Source organism: Cinclus cinclus, chromosome 28 (assembly GCF_963662255.1).
Source record: "Cinclus cinclus chromosome 28, bCinCin1.1, whole genome shotgun sequence".
Lineage (NCBI taxonomy): Eukaryota > Metazoa > Chordata > Aves > Passeriformes > Cinclidae > Cinclus > Cinclus cinclus.
This window is the reverse complement of record NC_085073.1, coordinates 1217868-1237575: the sequence shown is the minus strand read 5'-3', so window position 1 is coordinate 1237575 and position 19708 is coordinate 1217868. Positions and strand designations below refer to the sequence as shown.

General features: G+C 39.0%; 1 protein-coding gene across 2 annotated transcripts in view; it reads left to right on the top strand.

The window, feature by feature from the left end:
• The window catches only part of SPPL2B (signal peptide peptidase like 2B), a 28186-nt gene that overhangs the window by 4179 nt on the left and 4299 nt on the right, over positions 1-19708 (top strand). Inside the window, exons 2-14 of one of the 2 annotated variants that reach the window (XM_062509937.1) lie at positions 5627-5746; positions 7831-8013; positions 8718-8807; positions 9168-9307; positions 10136-10278; positions 11129-11225; positions 11380-11496; positions 12981-13062; positions 13893-13967; positions 14100-14162; positions 15385-15484; positions 16438-16515; positions 18795-18955. In XM_062509937.1, the coding sequence (XP_062365921.1) occupies positions 5627-5746; positions 7831-8013; positions 8718-8807; positions 9168-9307; positions 10136-10278; positions 11129-11225; positions 11380-11496; positions 12981-13062; positions 13893-13967; positions 14100-14162; positions 15385-15484; positions 16438-16515; positions 18795-18955 (1449 nt within the window). Of the gene's footprint in view, positions 1-5626; positions 5747-7830; positions 8014-8717; positions 8808-9167; positions 9308-10135; positions 10279-11128; positions 11226-11379; positions 11497-12980; positions 13063-13892; positions 13968-14099; positions 14163-15384; positions 15485-16437; positions 16516-18794; positions 19024-19708 lie in introns of both variants that reach the window. The other variant, XM_062509938.1, reaches the window with a different exon arrangement.

Below are 19708 nucleotides of genomic sequence, written 5' to 3'. Positions count from 1 at the left end.
ATCTTGGAAACTTGCACTCTGCTCAAGTGGCTTTAATCTGCACTGAGTTCACCAGTGTGACCTCCCATGTCAGCATGCTTCAGGACAAACATCACTGGTTCTGAAGGACTTAGTTAACACTAATGTTATTAAAAAGGGAAAAAGTTGCATATATTAACAAAGATAATTTATATGCAGAAGAGCTAAATATAAAAATCTCTACCTCCTGTGTATTTCTACAATGACATTTCTTTTCTTCTTTGGTGACATCTTGCAGCAGAATGCCATCATTGCCTCTGGGCACACTGTGTGTGTTAAAGAGCGATTTTACTATACAGGTGGTAAAACACTGGCACAGGTCATCCAGAGGGGAGATTGGTGCCCCATCCCTGAAAGTGTTCAAGGCCAGGTTGAACAGGGTTTGTCTACTTAAAGATTTCCCAGCCCATTGCCATGGGTTTGGACAAGGTGACCTTTAAAGGTCTGTGATTCTCAGAAGTTTTCCAGAAAAGACACCCTGAGTATCTCCTAGGGGTGTAAGGGTAACTTCTGTGTAGTAGGGTTTGAAATAAAGAGGGAGAAATAAGAGTGATGGATTCTTTTCATGGATTTTTGAACAAGCATGATACAACAGTCATCTTTAGCATCTTGCTCCTTGGCTGCTGTGTGAAGAAACAGATGTGTAGGGTGTATGTGTAAGAGTGTAACTGCATAATTATCAAATCATTGGTGTGTCTAGGTTATTAATGTTAAACTAGGTGTTGACAAATTAGTCTGTCACAACTTTCTAATTAGCAGCAGTGATGGTTAGGGATATGACGTTATATTTCTCTCCGGAACAAAGTTTCATCAATTCTGGTTGGCACAAAGTGATTTCCTAAAGCAGAGCAATTAAATATGCCTTCAGTCAATGACTTCAGTTTTGCTTGAGTGCTGGACAGGAGAAAGAGAGGGAAGAATGGAAAGGAAGGTGTTGGGTGTGTGGGTAGGGAGGAGTATGACACAAAGGGGGATGGTAGAAAGATAAGATGGTTGCAGGGAGTGGGGGAGTCTTGGGGTTTTGTTTGTTTGGTTTGAGGGTGTCTTGGTTTGAAAGACAGGTGTTTGCTGAGGAAAGCAGAAGCCTCCCCTTGAACTGAAAAATGTGATCCTTCCTTCCTACAGATTATTATGATTTTGAAATTAAGGGAGCTCTCAGGCAAAGATACGGGGGTAGGAATAACAGTTCTTTACTAGTATATCTAACAAGACAAGAACAACAGCTATGAAATTACCCACAAACAGAACAGTAACTCAGTCCCAGTGTTTTTTGGCTGCAGGCACCTTTTCCCTGAGCTGCAGTTCCTGGTGCTGGGGGCAGGCAGGTCCCACAGAGCTGCAGGAGGGCTGGGGGTGATGGCAGCGCTGTCCCAGGGGGAGAGAGAGATGGAGAGAGAGATGGAGAGAGCCCTCCGCTCACGGTGTGGGTCCCAGTGCTCAGCAGAGTGCTGGATGGTGGTAGTTCACAGCGAGAAGGCAGCAGGGCAGGGTCCGATAGTGGTTTCCTGACACTGGGATGGCAGGGATGGGACAGAGGCGGCGATCGTCCTTCTTGTCCGAACTCTGCGGGGAAAATGGGCCGAGGCCCGGCCTTCCGCTTCCTCTTCTGGCTGTTTGAATCTCGCGGGGCTTACCTCCTCTGTCCCTCCCCTCCCCCTTGTCACCAGGGCCCAGTCAGCAGGTATCTTAGCATGACAATGGGGAAAATTACACAGAGCAAAAAGGGAAAGAACCAACCCCCAACAGAGGGGTTGTGGTTGGTTGGTTGCTTGGTTTTGGATTTTTTGAATCTGCTGCTGTTTGTGAACTGATAGTCTTGTCCTCATCCTGTGTCCTGGGGTTACTAATGAATGACAGTGTTCCATCAGAAACTAAATGCATGACTAGTTCACATGAGAACCAGATAATTTGTGGTGTGTTTTAGATATTTTATGTATGTTTTTATACAAACTTCCAAGTGCTAAGTGCTAGTTAGGATTAACGAGTCTCCTCAATAAAATGGAGAAACGTCCTGTTTATAGGAATGGAAGGCTCTGGGAACACAAAAATTATAGTAGAAGAATCCAGTCACATTAAAGTGTTTGGTATTCCTCAGGACTGGATTTCCAAATCAATGGGCTGAAATTGTATTTTGAGACTACTGCATTTAATATATGGTCAATTTTTTTTCCTGACCATCTCATAGCTTATATGAAGCTAAAACACAGATGTGATTTGCATTTGGTCTCAGGATTGTCCTTTTATAATCTATTACCAGACAGCACTACTTGAAAAATTGAAGTTACTCTGTAAGAGCACTGTGAGGTTCTAAAGCAGCAACTGAAGATCAGCAAGACTCTCCTTCAAAAAGATGCTTTGATCTGGATTTGTATAATTGAATTATATTTTAGAAGTTAGGTTTTGTCCTGCTTTCTGAGCACTGTTTTGTATCTTAATGTAGTTTTATCTGAAGATTGAAATCTCTCTGCAGCAGCTGGTCAGATCTTAATCTGAAATTGAATTCTTAGTGTGTTGATGTTCAAACCTGACCAGATGGTCACAGAATGTATATGAGCAAGCTTCATACTGAGGAGCTGATGTTCAGTATTTTGTATAAAAGAAAGACTTCTTAACTTACAGTTTTTCAATGAGAGGAGATGGTGCCTGGCAGTCCTCCCAGGACAGCCTGCAATCCCAGTGCTGCTGCCATGAGGAGCTCAGAAGTGTCCTGTAGAACTTGATGGCTGATTGTTAAAGCGATGCTCTCTGATGCCTTTTAGTACAAGCAAGGACAAGAGCCTCTTGTCAGAGAGAGAAGCTTTGTACCTGTTTGCCACTTAGAAATGGCCAGGAGGATTTATTTCAGAATGTTTATTCAGAATACTTAGACCAGTATGAACAGACCTCATGATATACTTTTTGTTTCTTCAGTCACTTCCAAGATCAGGGAGGATTTACAATTATTTTGGCTCAGTTAATATGAGAATGAAGTCACTGCTAATTAGGGTTAAAGAAAACCACCACTAGTGATAGGGAAGTTGTATGTACTTCCACAGTCGTTTTGTCTTCCTACTTTCTGATTCCCTGGATAAACATCTACTAGGACTTGGGATACAGTCAACTGCATCGACTCCACAAAAGTACTTTATTTTGCAGGTTATGTATATACAGCCATATATATATGTAGTCTTGTAGGTGATTTTATTTCAGCTTTTTGGGTGGCAGATAAGGAATATACGTAGTACTCACAAAATTGAGTCATTATACAAAGGGAAGGAAAGGACTAGACATTTAAAAGAACAGACCTCATAATGAAGAATATGAAGATTTGTGAGAAAGTCTGTGTTAAGGAAGTATTTGCTAGTACTACTTGTGAGCCCTCAGATCTTTCAGTTTTGCTGGAAAATGGCCTGGTACAATCTGATATAACCAAAATAATGAGGAAATTACTGTGTTTGCTGTGTATTTTTTTTGCAAGAATGGGAAGCTGAAAATATTTCTGTTAAAATCAGCACATCTTGCTGTTAGATGTAGTGTGAGCAGTTCGCTGAACAAGCAGGTACATACTGTGTATCACAACTGAGATGCCTAAAACTGATAATTTGCTTAATGTTGCTATGTTTATTTTTGCTGTAGTTCTTGTTCTCTTTCTTGGTTTTAGTGCAGGATCTGGGCTCTGTTATCTCAGTTTCCTGGAGTTCTTCAGAAGAATTCTAACATGTACATGATGCAAAAAATAGCTAACCTCCTTATAAAAATGAACATGACATGCTGTGGGTATGGAATATCTTTGTTGAGTCATATGCCTGGTTGTGACCTCTTCTAAATCTCTTGGGCATCTGTTCACTGGGTGAGCAGGGTGAGAAACAAGGAAGGCCTTGATGCTCTGTATGCTGTTCAGCAATAGTTAAAACATTAGTTTGTTATCAGCATTATTTTGGGCACAAAACTGAAACACTGCACCATACCAGCTCTTATAAAGTAAATTAACTCCATCCTAGCCAGACCCAGGGCAGGACATTATGAATTGTAGATCTTCACTACTTATATTGTTGCAGTTGTTGGGGTTTTGACAAGTGGCAACTGGTCATTGAAGCAGAGATAAGTAAATGCAGTAGGTAGACTTGGGAGTCTACTTGTGCTACCTAGGCCAGAAAAAGAGTTGTTGTTGCTATGAGTCTTCTCACATCTTCAGCAAAGGTGTCCAAGGTTGAGTTTTGGAGTGATGTGAATCAATAATTGATCGTTATTTCAGGCTGTACTTCCAGGAGTTGGTGTCTTATTCGTGGCATTGTGAAATGGTTTGACTGGGAAGGGACCTTGGAGATCATCTAGTTCCAGGCCCTTCACATGGGGTGAGCTAGGCCAGGCTGTTCAAAGCCACATCCAACCTAGCCTTCAACACTTCCAAGGATTGGGCAACTCACTGCTCTGGGCACCCTGTGCCATGGCTTCTCCAGCCTCCCAGGGAAAAATTCCTTCCCAATATCCCATCCAGCCCTGCCCTCTGGCAGTGGAAGCCATTCCCTGTGTCCTGTCCCTCCCTTCCTTGTCACCAGTCCCTCTCCAGCTCTCCTAGAGCCCCTTATGCCCTGCAAGGGGCTCTCAGCTCTCCTGGAGCCTTCTCTTCTGCAGGTGAGCACCCCCAGCTCTCCCAGCCTGTCCCCAGAGCAGAGGGGCCCCAGCCTTTGGAGCATCTCCGTGGCCTCCTCTGGACTGGCTCCAGCAGCTCCATGTCCTCCTGGTGTTGGGAGCTCCAGAGCTGAACAGAGTTCTCCAAGTCTCATATCTGTTCTGCGTTAGTCCAGCTTCTTTCCCTTGCTGTGATTATATGTATATGTGCACCAGTCTGTGTTGTTTGAGGTTGGCTTTTTGGTTTGTTGGTTTTGATTTTTTTTTTTTCTTTAATCGCATCCAGTATTGTTTCATTTGATTCTTTGACCAATTGCTGTGTAGGAGGGTGTCCTGGTTTACAATACAAGATATATATTATATTACTATCTGAGAAGGGTGATCATCCTTATCTCTGTGGGAAATGTCTTCTGTTAATGGGCCATTGAGTCCTACTGTGTAACTGATAAGATTACATCATCCCATTGGGAGATGCTCCAGCCAGGAGGACGAGCCAAGCCTTTCCTACCTAGATAAAAACTGAGGTTTAGAACGCCAAAGGCAGCCTTTTTCCACTGGATTCCAGTGGAAGAACCAGGCTTTTTTTCCACATCATCGCTGGACCCTTTGGAGGAAAAACTGTACCAACACCCTGACTGACAGGGTATCAGATTGTATTCTGACTCTGTCAGTGGTTTTATTTTTATTATTGCATGTATTTTGTTTTTCCTTTTTCTCTTCCTTATTAAAAATTGTATTACTGACTTGAAGTCTCACTGGTTTTACTTTTCAAACCAATACAGAGGGAACCTGCCTAATGTGTCTGAAGTCTTTCTTTGAAGCGTGATGGAAACAATAACAAATTCCACTGTAATCCCTGCACAAATACAGAAACTTTGTAGACTCGTATGTTTTTCTCTAAAAATATAAAGCAGCACAGTTAACAGCAAGTTACTCCCTTCATTTCTGATATTTTATGTAGATTAAAATTCTTGTGAAATTTTTGTTACATTTTCAGGTATACTGTGAGTATGGGATGGTACATGTCCTTTCAGAGAAGGGGAGCAGCAAAGGAAAAGACTACTGTATTCTCTTCAACTCTCAGTGGGCCCATTTGCCACATGATCTGGGTAAAGCTGTAAGTACCTGGCTAACTTGATGACAAAAAATATATAAAAAATGTCTTTGTTATAAGGAAACTTTTGATTTCTTATTTGGATTCGTAGAATTTGAAGCAACTGCTTTGTTTGCTCTGCTCAGAAAATACTTTCTCTCTTAAGATCACTAGGCAGTGGTAGGATGACAGTGTTAATTTCCAGGCATTGTGCAGAGATAATGACTATTGCTGTTCAAAACAGAAATACTCTTTTTCAATTATGTGATCAGTGAAATTAAAATGACACGAATCTGTGCTTGCAAAGGAGTGTTTGTACATCAGCATGATACTAGAAGATACCACATGGCTTTTCTTATATAGTGAGCTGTGGCTTTTAGTGCTTTCTCAGTGTCAAGTGTAAGATTAAGAAGTCATAAACTGTGTCAAGCTTTTGCTGCATTAGCCAAAGCTGTATGAGCTGAAAAAATTGTAAATTCTTCACTGTTTTCTATGAGAAAAAGTTACTGGCACTGAAGGATGAAATCAGCAAATGCACTTTGAATGAGCTAGGGTAACATGTAGTTGACTGATACTTTGTTCATTTTATTCAGCCACTTGAGTGTCCCACAGGCTTATTAGAGTTCCTTACCAATGTGTAGACAAGTCTAAGTTACTTCTGGTGGCTTTATTGCAGCTGTAGTCCCTAGATACATCAACAGTTGTCTTTGCCTTGTATAGACTCAGCTCATAAACTCTTGCACTTGCCCTGACAGTGTAATGTAAATCAGCACATGCATGACTGACTGTGGTACTTAAAAGAGTTGGGGACTGTACTGTAGACACCTTGTTTAAATCAGTCTCATAAAAATTCATTAGACTCTTATCTCCACAGCTCTGCAGGAACCAGTTTAGTCCAGAATAGCTTGTGTTGTGTATGCTGTATCCCTTGCCGGTCCCTGTCTCCTCGATTGGTTCTTTCCTGCTTTTCTGTTCTTTCTCATTCTTGCTCCTCCTCCTTCAGTACTCCAGCAGTACACAGTTCATTAACTGAGGTGATGTAGTGCACCACTCTGAGCTCACTCTGCATTTGTGTTGTGCTCTGTGCTGTGAAACTTGGACAACCAGGAAGTGTGGGTAGGAGCATTTCACTGTCTAGTGCTCAGGCTGAAGACAGCAGTTTTCTGAATAAGGTTGAAGCTACTGACATCCTGGCACTTCCCTTTCCCTCCTAAAACAGTAGAGTCCATTACACAGGTACTGTGTATCATGTATCTACGGATTTCTAATACAAACTGTTCCATGTGTCATTTTTTCAGATTCAAACTTTACCTCAACTCTTCTCAAATCTAACAGCTCACCTCAGCAAGGGCTGAGACCTGCTTCTCTTAGCATAGCTTGGTTGTTCGGTAGATAATTGCAGTTTTCAGGTAACTTGTAAAGAGAACTGGGCAAAGATGCTGGTGTTTTTTTAAATTGTGCAAGGAACAATTTGTGTCAGTGTTATTTCTAAAACCTTGAAGTGTCTTTGGTATGTTCTATTGTAACACAGCAGATTAGGTGCCTTTGGGTCTGAGGGCCAAAACCAAGGAATTGGGATAGGCTTACAAAGTCTCTAGATCACAAATGGTGAGAGAAGTAGCTTAGAATCCAGTATTCAAATACTTGGGATGCAAAACCTCAGGTCAGTAGGTTTCAACATGGAAGTTTATTGCCTATGCTTCTGTACTTTTCCCCAGCCTGTGTTTTGGTTTCTAACTGTTCATACCCTCCATCATCCCAGCCTGCCACTGTGCCATCCCAGCAAGTATAAAACCTTGCTGTACTCCTTCCACATCCTGGCTGTGTGCATCAGAACAGCAATGATGCTGAAGAAAATAAATGCAAGTGAAGGTCATATGCCAAATTTTATTACCAGCAGAATTCTGTACAATAAGGTGACAGAAGGCAGGAGCCTACATAATAGAGAAGGCAGCACTTCAGTTTCAGCTTTCATGTTGCTTTTAGAATACTCTACCACTCCATTACTGGAAAGTTTTAAATTACTCTTTAGAAACTCTGGCTTCTGCTCTTGACTTTTTTATTATTTTGTGTTATATATATGTATTTAACTAATTTATTTTTTTCAGTCACTCTTGCAACTGCAGGATCAGACAGCATCTGTTTTGTGTTCTCCTTCTGATGTACCTGATGGGGGATTTAATAATCAAATACCTATGGTGATGAGAGGAAATTGCACCTTCTATGAGAAAGTGAGGCTTGCTCAGATAAATGGGGCTCGTGGGCTGCTGATTGTTAGTAGAGAGAGACTGGTAAGTTGCTTTTTATCTTTCTATGCTGCTGATACTCCTCTGATGCTAGATTTTGTCTTGTCTTCAGTGCACATTACTGGTATTTGATGTTCCTCTTTAAAGTAAATAGTGCATGTGTGTTTCTACATGTACATACGTTGGATAGTTATATGTGGAAATCATACATTTGACAGAAGAATTAATGAAACAAGAGGCACTCATTTAAGTAGGAAGAGTTGGCACAGAGGTCATGTGGCTTTCAAGTTAAGGGCTCAGAATTACCCTTGATCCAAATGAAATACTGGAATCAAAGGATGAGCTCGATTTGTGACTCCATCGTACTAGCACACTGAATCTAGTACTTTAGATTTAGCTGGAGCATCAACAGCATGTATTTTAAAATTAGTAGTTTTGAAAATAAAATTAGTAGGTTTGAGTTGTGGTCAATACTAGAGGCACACACCAGTCCTAAACCCATGACCCTGATGTGCAAAAGATACTGCTTGAAATTTGGTTGCTGCATTTTGCTTTTACAGTCTTACATTACTTTTGTTTTACTGGGAGCAGGCATATATTTTAACTTTTGAGTGTTAGCTGTCAGTAAGTTCCTTTCTAGATTATTTTTTAAATTAGCAGGAGCAGAACTTGCAACTTTAATCCCTTTGAAGGAGTAGAAGTACTTGCAGAAATAAACATATTTTTACCTGGTTTGACCTTTCTTTCAGGTTCCTCCTGGAGGTAATAGGAGTCAGTATGAAGAGATTGATATTCCTGTGGCTCTGCTTAGCTATACTGATATGTTAGATATTGGCAAGGTAAACTCGATACTAAAAGCTCTCATTTATATTATCTCACGTAAATGAGTCACTGCTCAACAGTATTAAGTCCACCTTAAGAGGTTTGAATATGTATAGAATGTATTCATGAAAATTGCATTATTGTGTTTTGAAAAAAAAACCTCAAATCTCTAGGGAGGTTATTTCTCAATCTTCGGAATAAAATCAAAATACAGCCTGGTGCTAGAAATAATTATCACTAATACAAGAATCAATAGATGGTTCTTATGTGTTTACAATAAAGCCTGATTCTGAGGTTGCTTAGTGAAAATTAAGTAAGTGAACCTTTGCTAAGGTGGCTTTTTGGATGTCCTTCCTAACTTGTATTTACCTCCACAGAGTTTTGGGAGCTCAGTGAAAGGAGCAATGTATGCACCAAATGAGCCTGTGCTGGACTACAACATGGTGATTATCTTTGTCATGGCTGTGGGGACTGTTGCAATTGGAGGCTACTGGGCAGGAAGCAGAGATGTGAAAAAGTGAGTATCTGAGTGCAGTATGCCAATTTTCCTGTATTATTCACAGAAAAAAAAATAGATGGTGTTTATTAAGCATCATCTGGCAGCTCTGCTAGTGAGGTTAGACTCTGTAGCCAGAATGGGAAAATGATGGTGTGATATTTGAAATGCCCTGAACCTTACATTGGTTTGGTCACTGTAGGAAATCAATGAAGTATAAATTGCATGTAGATCATTTTAGGATTTTGCCATGTCAAAGGACCAAACATTTGAAAACCTCAGAAAAAAATTATTATGTAATAGGCTTCCTGTGTGGGCTTTTGTAAAAAATCACCACAAAAATACTTTGTAAAAAAATAATAAAATTTGCTTTTACTAGTATAGGGGAAACCAAATTGATTAGATGGCTAACATATGCTGTGTTTCATACCAATTTTTAAATGCAATTTTATGGTTACTTTTTCCCAGCAAGTGGGACTGGGAGAAGGAGGTCATTGTGGCACACTTATTTCTAACTTTTTTTTTTTTTTTTGTGTACACAACCTGATTTGAGGATTTCTTCTGGAGTTAGTAAATTATGTGGTGGTTTTCAGAATTCAGTTGCATTTTTAGCAAATGAAATAGTACTCTAGATAAGTTAATGTAGCAGTTACTGGTATATGCATTGCATTACAGCTGGTGTTCATACCTCCATGGAAAATGTGGTATTCCACTGAGTTGAGTGGGAATCAAAGCAGGCATTGGTGTTGTGACGTTTTCAACCCCTTGTGTTTTTTGCTGAAGATTCAGCATCCTTGTGTATTTTGTTGCAGAAGGAGTGAACTGATTGTAGCTGTGTTACTCTTTCAGGAGGTACATGAAGCACAAGCGTGATGATGGGGCAGAGAAACATGATGATGAAACAGTGGATGTGACTCCTATAATGATCTGTGTGTTTGTAGTGATGTGCTGCTCAATGCTCGTTCTCCTGTATTTCTTCTATGACCACTTAGGTACTCTTAAGGTTGTATTTGTATTGGTACATCTTGAATATTGCAAGGCTGACATCGATCAAAGAACATTTTATTGTGAAAATAATAATGAAACATCTCTCTTCTGTTGTGTTGTCTTCATCCCAGTATGATTTAAAATACTGTAAGAAAACTCACTGATTAGATTTATAATCCTTCTTTTTGTGAGGTTGGTCATAAAGCTTCTTTCAAACATCAAAGCCAATTAAGTAAATACAGACCTAGTATTTTCCACCTTTTATATTTGTTAAAGGTGTTCTCTTAGGTATTAATAGAAGACCTGTTCTTTTCTATTATTGTCCAATTTGAAGTCAAGATCAAGGATAATTTTTTTATCTTCATAAAGATTATAATTTTCTATTGATCACTCATCAGATTGACAAAAAACACATGAGAGCCTAATGCTTCTTTGTATTTCTGAGGGAGCAGTGAAACATGCATCCCAGCTGTATTGATTCATTTTGCTACTTAGTAATTTTGATACTCCCTTATAGTGCTCCTATATACTCGTAAAGAGAAGATAAATGCTTCACCATAGGTTGCCTTTGAAGCTTATGACTTACTTTAAGAAGATTAGGATAGAGGTTTTTATTTGTTTAAGTAGGTATTGCATAAAGTACACCTGAGTAAAAGGAGCTAGAATTAGATACTTTAAAAGCACGGATCTAATCAATCATTTGAAGTCTCTGAATTTACCTTTCACTGTTGAAATGTAAACTTTATTTCTCCTTTAGTCTTATTGACTCTCTGTTCTGTTCTTTATTCAGCCAGGATATGAAAAAAGCATCTCATGCTTTGTCCTACTTGGACCTAATACTTTTTTCCCCCTCAGTCTATGTTATAATAGGAATATTCTGCCTGGCTGCCTCGATTGGTCTTTACAGTTGTCTGTCTCCCTTTGTAAGAAGATTCCCCTTGGGGAAGTGTAGGTATGTGGCAACTTTCAACATTTTAATGGGGAAACTTTTATTTATATTGTTGGGTAGGTGTAGGGTTTAAAAAGTGGCTTCATGCTTCAAAATGTTTATAAAAGAAGAGGCTATCTACATAGACAACTGTAGCTTTGGTGTGTTTCTTTTTCAGAATCCCAGACAACAACTTGCCTTATTTTCACAAGCGTCCCCAGGTCCGGATGTTGCTCTTGGCAGTATTTTGTATCTCAGTCAGCATAGTCTGGGGAATCTTCAGAAATGAAGATCAGTAAGTGTACATTTTAGTTTCTGTGCTAAAAATTGTAATATACTTTATAGTATGAGTAACTGACATCCACAGAAGTCTACATGTATCCAGAATTAGGAATGACAGGGAAAAAATGTAGAGACAGGCAGAAATTCTTAGTTATTCCTTATGTACTCTTATCTTTTTATTGTTCATTTAAATTACAGAAAACTGTCTCTTGTTAAGCTTGAATTTCTCTGAATCCCAGTCACTATTTTGATCTCTTTGACTTAAGACAGCTTTTCAGAAGTGATATGGAAAGTTGGACACAAGTTGTCTGACTTATTTCTTAATGAGAATAAGAACTGGTAAGATTGTCAGACCTTTAGTTTCTCTCAGCTTTCTTGTATGAGTCAGTAATTCTCTGCACCCAGTGTTACTGTAGTACCTAATGGTAGCATGTTTTTACCACTTTTGTTGGAAGTGGATCTTTTATGTAGTGTTGTGTTTTGGTTTTTGTTTGGGGTTTTCTACCTCTTACCTCACTCCCAGGTATTCCAATTTCCCCATGTATACAGGTTGTGTTCATCTTCTTGGTTCATCTATTGGGGGTTCAGTATTGGAACTGAAATGCTGTCTTTTGTTTCTGATGATGATACCAAAGATGTCTTACTTATGCTTTGAATGCATGTTACTGCTTTTGTGGGATCTGTGTTCTGTGTGGATCATCCAATGACAGAACTCAAATCCACGAATCATCAACTCTGAAAGACCTTTTAGAGAGATAAGTGTCAGACTGAGGCATACGGCAGAACTGTAGAGATGTTCCAACCTGAAATATTTAGGACTAGGAAATCCATTTTCTGCCTGAGAGCTGGAGTGGGCCTGAATGTCCCCTGCACAAAGCTCCATCAACAAGTACACAGGTATTGATCTAACAGCATCATCTCTCATTGTACCTAGACCATAGCAATTTTTGGGAAACTTTGGTGTGGTTGTCTCAGATCCTACTTCTCTTTTCCCCTAGCAGCTGAGAGTAAAACAAAGAGCACTTGTATACTCAACTTGCAAAACATAATTGAAAAACAGGCCCAGGTGTAAATTTGCCTCAGCACACAAGGGTGCACACCTATACACAGGACAAAGGAGCCCAGCATTTCCCATTTTGGTATCTACTGACCTCATTCAGCCAGTTTTCAGTCTACCTCACTGCTCATCCATCTTGTACTTCATCAGTTTTTCTGTGAGGATTTTATGGAAGATTGTCAATGGAATGCCTTACTGAGTCTAGATAGACACTATCACACAGTTGTTCCCTCATCTGCCAGGCACTTCTGTGTGGAAGGTTATCAACCTGATGAAGAACAACTTCCCATTTGTAAATTCATGCTGACAACAATGTCAGTTTCAAGCAAGTACTTTGAATAAAGGGTATTTTTTTGTCCCAAGCAGGTCCTAAGTGAGGACAAGGCTTGGTCTGCTTTTCCTCCTGTTTCCTGCAAAAATGTTGCTCTCCTCTTTTTAAGGTGGGCCTGGGTTCTGCAAGATGCTTTAGGAATTGCTTTCTGTCTCTACATGTTGAAAACAATTCGCCTGCCTACATTTAAGGTATGAAAGTTAAACAGAAGTTAAAGAATTTGAGAAGAAAGTTAAGGAGAAGAAGTTTTCATGTATGCATTTGAACAGAGGAGTCACTCATAATGGAGTATATTGCCTTGGAGATGCACTTCCATTCATATGTAGCATGGAAAAAAGGCATGCAATGAGTATAATGAAGACCTACAAGTGGCATGTAATTGTTCTGTAGATTCTGTAGAGTGTCGACTAGTAAATCACACACCATCCATTTATTTATGTATTTCATATTTGGGTATTTTATTTGGGTTTTTTGTTTGTTTTGTTTTGATTGGTTTGATTTTGTTTTTCAAATTGACATGCAACTAGTCCATCTGTCTAGTGGTTTTTTTCAAATCTTTCTGACCTTAGTCAGTATCCTAAGACAAAAATCATCATTATTCATTTTGTTGTCCCTAAGGCAGCTCTTCAAACTCTTGTTTCAAATTATCTTCACCTGTAAGTTTGTATAGACTGACAGTAAATGGGTGTATAGTGTTTTGAGCTATGCCTGGCATCCTCCAGATGCAGAGGATCTTCATATTTCCCAGTAAATTGAAATGGTACCATTTCCAGATTTTACATTATAATGAATTTTGGGCACTAGCATGTAACTTTGTGTTTAAGAATTACTTTCTTTTATATGGTGCATGCAAGACCCTTTTGATTCCTCTATCTAAAATACTTAGGAATTGAGAAAAAAATATTAATTACTTGGTTTAGTCTTTGTTAGCTTTTTCTTTGAATGGCCTTCTAATTATTAATTCTTTGCTGTTTGCTAATGCATAGTGTGTAAATATCAAGTACCTTGTCTCTTCTTTCAGGGTTGTACCTTACTCCTCCTGGTTCTTTTTGTGTATGATGTATTCTTTGTATTTATCACACCCTTTCTAACAAAGGTAAGTAAGGTGCTTCTCTAGTGCCTACTGCCCACGGAGCAAAGTGTAATGACTTTTTCTCTTTGTGTTCCTAAATTATCTCAGAGCTGCTAAGTGAAATGCTGATTTACAATTTTCTTTTTTTTTCTTTAGACTGGGGAGAGTATAATGGTAGAGGTGGCTGCAGGTCCATCTGATTCTGCCACTCATGAAAAGGTACTGCATGTTGTCTGAAAATCTGGCACTAACTTTCAACTATTGCACTTTTAACTTCTCCAAAATTCAAGACCACAAAGCTGAAATTAAGATGTCAGTCTGAAAAGAAGTTAATGTGGGAATAAGTGCTCCTGAATGTGTTTACACTAGAGGCGCAAAGCAGACTTGTAGTGGTTCATCACACCAGCTTTGGTTTTCCTATATCTTTTTTTGACAGCGTTTCAATATAAGAAAGCTGGTTAGCTCTGCTTCACAAAAACTTGACCACATCTGTAAATATTAACTTGCTGCTAATTAAGCATAGGCATCTTTTCCTAAACAGATAAAATATAATCAGTCTGTCTCTTTCCCCTCCTTCCCTTTTTTGACATTTGCTTTGTGAAAAGCTGAGGCTATAGATAAAGGAAACACAAATTGGAGACAGAAGAAAACAGAAGTCAGTGGTCAGTGGGTTTGCACCGTTGGACAGCAGCCAATTGCAAGAACACCTTACAAGATGTGGCTGACTCAGGGAGGAAAGTATGTGAGATGTAGGAGACAGTGAGATATAGTGAGCAAAACAATTAGTCTGTAGGAATACCTAGTCTTGTTAATTTAAGGATTAATTTCATTTATTTCAGCAATGACTGTAATAGTGCCACGTGGGAAAATACCAAAGAAAATAGTTGTTTGCTGGATATGGATCAATCCATACACTCCTTACTAATTTCTTTGAGTACTTTTGTTTTCTCTCCTGTACCCCTTTGGCATCCTTTGGATTCAACTTTATGCACAGAATGAATTATATAAAACAGTAATGAACATATACGCATATAAAATTATTTTGACACTAATATAAGAAAACAAAAAAGAAAATGAAGTTTCTTTAATGTACTATAATAAAGAGAATACAGATTTTCAATGGGCTGTGGTATGCTGTGCCTCTCATTGCAAATTATGTAATAAGTAGGAGCGCTGGGGGCAGGGAATAATCTTTTGAGACTTTCATTGCACCCAGGTGAATGAACTGTATAAATTATTATTTTTTATGTATGTAGTAGCTTACCTGAATCGCTCCCATCTTAAATGCATTTTATTAGTTGTCAGTAATGTTGTATGTAATGAATGTGTTAAAAGATACATGTGCTGTATTTTAAGCCTGCAGTTTGAGTATAACAGGAGCAAGTTCTGGTAGGCAGTGTCATTATGCTTTTCATCAGAGATGTATCTCTCTCGTTCCAAGCTCCCAATGGTCCTGAAGGTTCCACGACTGAATTCCTCACCATTGGCTCTGTGTGACAGGCCTTTTTCTCTCCTAGGATTTGGAGACATTTTAGTTCCAGGTATTGTTTAGCATGTTAATAATATTACTTGCTGCATTGTCATGTTAGTTTATTCCTGTTGTACTTCTGCTTCAAGTGGTAGGTTTGATTTGACTATTGTAAACCTGATAAATTTTCAAGTATAGGATTTTTTTGTGCACTGTTCAGCTTTTCTACAAGAAAAATGCATATTTATCTTATGGTTCAGTTTCACACGCAGTGATGTCAAGAAATGTAGAGAAATTGCAGGAGTTGATTTAGCAACTGATTTTATACTATAAAGCATCTTTAATAGTGTGGTGATAGAGGAAATTCTTTGTCCATTTGCACAGGGTTTAAATACAGATGCCTGACCACTCTAAACTTCCTGTTAGTCACACTACATCCAGTATCTCTATCACACCTTCTCTCAAATTTGATTTTAGGTAGTATGTAGAACTATCCCTGGCATCACTGCAGGTGAAAAAATTATGCACCTTCTGGCTTTCAGTTTTCTTCTGAGAAATCATTTGTTTACTTTCTTGTCTTTTGGGAAATACGAACTCTGTCATCCCCATTAGTCTCCCCCCTCCCCCCAGCCTGCAGCAGGCACAGTCATTGACCATAAAATTCTACTGTCTTCAGTACCAGCTTGAAGGGCTCAACTTACTCTTGCTGTTATTGTGAACACTGTATTTTTACAAATGTTTAGTAGGGATGGGATGACATTTTTATCTATGATCTGCAGTTTGTAGCTGTTGATTTTACTTTTGGAGTGCTTCCAATATGTGGGGCTTGTGCCATCAGATAACTGGTTTGTAAATTGTGTAGCTTCCTGGATATGTTGTCGTGGTGCTTAAACACAGGGTGCCAAGGGAGATTTTTTGGGGAAAAAAAAAATTCTTGAAAGTTCTAGCTGGTTTGATGGTTTTGTTTTTATCATGATGTGTGTGACTAGGTTGAAAGCATATTGTAACTGTTCTTTCTTTTCCTAGGCTTACTGGTAGCCTATTGCCACAGATTTGATATTCAGGTGCAGTCATCCAGAGTCTATTTTGTAGCCTGCACAATAGGTATGTACCACAGTGCCACCTGAACACATGACCTGCAGGAGTGGCTCCCTCTAAAGGCATGTCCTCAGTCTTGCATGGCATTGTTTGGAGATTTTATTTTTTTTCCTCCTTTTATTATTAAACAGAAATATTTAGCAAAGTGCTTTCAATGCTAGATCCTCTATCACCAAACTATCTGATGTTGCTTTTCTGAGCTGTTTTGTCTGCTGTATGTAAGGGGAGCTTCTTGTTACCATGACTGCCAAGAGCCTCAGTCTACCCCTTGTAGTTACACTATCTTTACGTGTGCACAGTTACTCATTGTGGTTTCTTGGTTCATGAATCTTTGAGTTGATTGTGTAAGAGAATTCAGGTTCAGGGATATCATCCTATGACTTTGTTCTTAATTTCTTGTGTATTCTAAAAATCCATAACCTGTGATGCAGGGAATTTCATTATGATGACTATGATGACTATTATGAACCTCTAGATCAGTTTTCTTCTTTAGTTTGTAAAATCCACGGAGTTATGTGCCATGAACTTAAATATTACTGATTAATAGGATCTGACAGATTCGTGTTGCCTTTCTTATAATGTACTGCTCCTAGCAAAGGCTTCTAATGCTTGCAGTAAATTTCATGAGAAATTGTCATGAACAACTCTTTTAGAAATTATTTTGAAAAAATACCTTGGTTCATGGACACTTCTAGCAGGAGAGAGAGATCTAGAGAGATGCTTTTATTGATGTTCCAAATCATTGTCTCTCATATATAGTGAAACAAAATTGTTGTCGAACCTGGTACTTTAAAAATGTGTTTGCAGTAATAGGAAAATGTATTGATGAAGAGTCAGCAGTGTGCTATTGCAGCACTGAGAATGAGTCACGTACAGGGCTGAGTTAGCAAGATGGAGTCAGCAGTTATGAGAGGAGTGATTATTCCTCTCAATTTGTCACTTAAAACTGAGTTAGCCAGGATCCCTGGTGCCACACAGACACTGACATACTGGAGTAAATCCAGTGGAGACCATCAGGATGGAAGAACACTGGAGTACAGGGTTGTAAAGAGAAGAGAAGGCAAAGTGGAGATTCTGTTGCTGTCCACAGCTACCTAATGGGAGATTGCAGAGACAACAGAGATTTTTCCTACAGATGTGCACATGAGATGTGAGGCAATGGACTTATAATAAGAAACAATAAGAAACATTTTAATTAGATATAAGGAACTCCCAGTAATAACCGAATATGCCCCCCCAAAGACATTTTCAAGAATTGTAAAGAGTTATTGATTATTCTAATTACAGCTCTCTGAGATCATCAAGTCCAGTCAGTCCCCCAGCACTGCTACGCCCTCTAACCATGTCCCCAGATGCCACATCCATGCATCTTTTAAATCCCTGCAGAGATAGGTACTCCACCACTGCTCTGGGCAGCTGTGCCAGGACTGGAAAATTCTTCTGGGGAGGAAGGTCAGCCTAATATCCAATCTAAACCTCCCCTGGCAAAACTTGCGGCCATTTCCTCTCATCCTGGCCCTTGTTCCTTGGGAGCCCACCTGGTTGTATCCTCCTGTCAGGGAGTTGTAGAGAGTGAGACGGTCTCCCCTGAGCCTCCTTTTCTCCAGGCTGACCTCCCTCAGCTCACTCAGCTGCTTCTCTCAGACCTTCCAAGCTCTGTTCCCTTCTCTGGACAGCCATTCAATGTCTTTCTTGACTTTCCGAAGAAAAATCTGGAATCTGGATCCGAAGAAAAATTTGGATTAGCTTCATTGTATTGAAAATATAGTTGAAAATAATTACATTATGAGATTGAAGCTGCTTCTCTTCTATTAAATAAATTTTGCCACATCTATGCAGAAATTAAATAGAAAGTAATAAGATCATATAACGTAGAGCAGGCTGGCTTTTTTTTTTGGCTGTGTGGCAGGATAGTAAGAAACAGCCAAAGCCAACCCAAACAAGAAGCACATTATAATGGTCAAAATATTTGTCTGTATCTGCTGAATTCATTAATATAGTATGAGGCAAAATATTTAATATATTTGTTTTGCTTAAGGCAATTATTTCATTGCATGTTATGGACTAGGCCAATCACACTAATGTCCTGTATTATTATCAGTGGAAAAACTGTAGTATTCCAGGTTTACATGGTCTAAATAATGCTTCTCTTAAAACTTCTGCAGATGTTTTACACATTGCTTGAAAAAGTTCCAGTGAAAATGCTCCTTTATCCAATTATTTAGTTGTTCTTGAGCGAAACTATATCTGAATAACTGTTTTTTGCTGGGTTTGTTTTCTTCCAGCATATGGCATAGGCCTTCTTGTGACCTTTGTTGCCTTGGCACTGATGCAGATGGGCCAGCCTGCTCTCCTCTACCTGGTGCCCTGTACTCTGCTCACCAGCTTCGTGGTGGCCCTTTGGAGAAGGGAGCTTGCCATGTTCTGGACGGGCAGCGGCTTTGCGGTGAATACCAGTTTGATATGAGTGTCTTCAGGAAATACTAATAATATAAAAACCTAACTAGAATTAAAGTTGAGTAAAATATTGCAGTATTATCACACAAACACAAAGATTTTGGTTTTACTTGAGTGTTTGCTTTTTTACATACTTTTTTAGCCTCAGTAAGGTTTTTCTGGGTCTTGCAATGTTACGGCCACTTAAATCCAAGTAGTGAAAAGTAAAGTGTACCTTGTCTATCCTTGATTCTGCCAAAATGTTATTTCTTTGATCTCTCTTGGAAGTAGTAGTAAAAAGTTTAAATACTACATAAAATGTGGGGTATAGTACCATATAAAATAAACCCTTAAAATATTTTCTTCATATCTTTTCATAGCTTACTGTTTATGAAGGTGGAAATGTAGTTCAGTGTAGTAAATTATCACTTTGTTTCACTGTGGTGCAAATGAAATTAACTTGTTTCAAAAAGGAGTAATTTCTATCATGATGCATGATTTTAATTTTTGAATACTTATTTGGAGGTCAAATCTGTCAAGCTAGAGGTTCCCCCTGTGAGCTTTACTTTATTATTCAACTATTTGTGATAGTCTTCCAAAAGCTTCTAATAATCTTCTAAAAGCTTCCGCTAGAGAAATGAATTTAATTGTTAATGAAATATTTGTGATCAGCTGAAATGTTATGTAAAAGTTGCCAGTTCTTGTACGCTGATAGTAAAGGTGGGCAGAACTGGATAGCCAAGGACCAAGTGCCTGCTGCTGC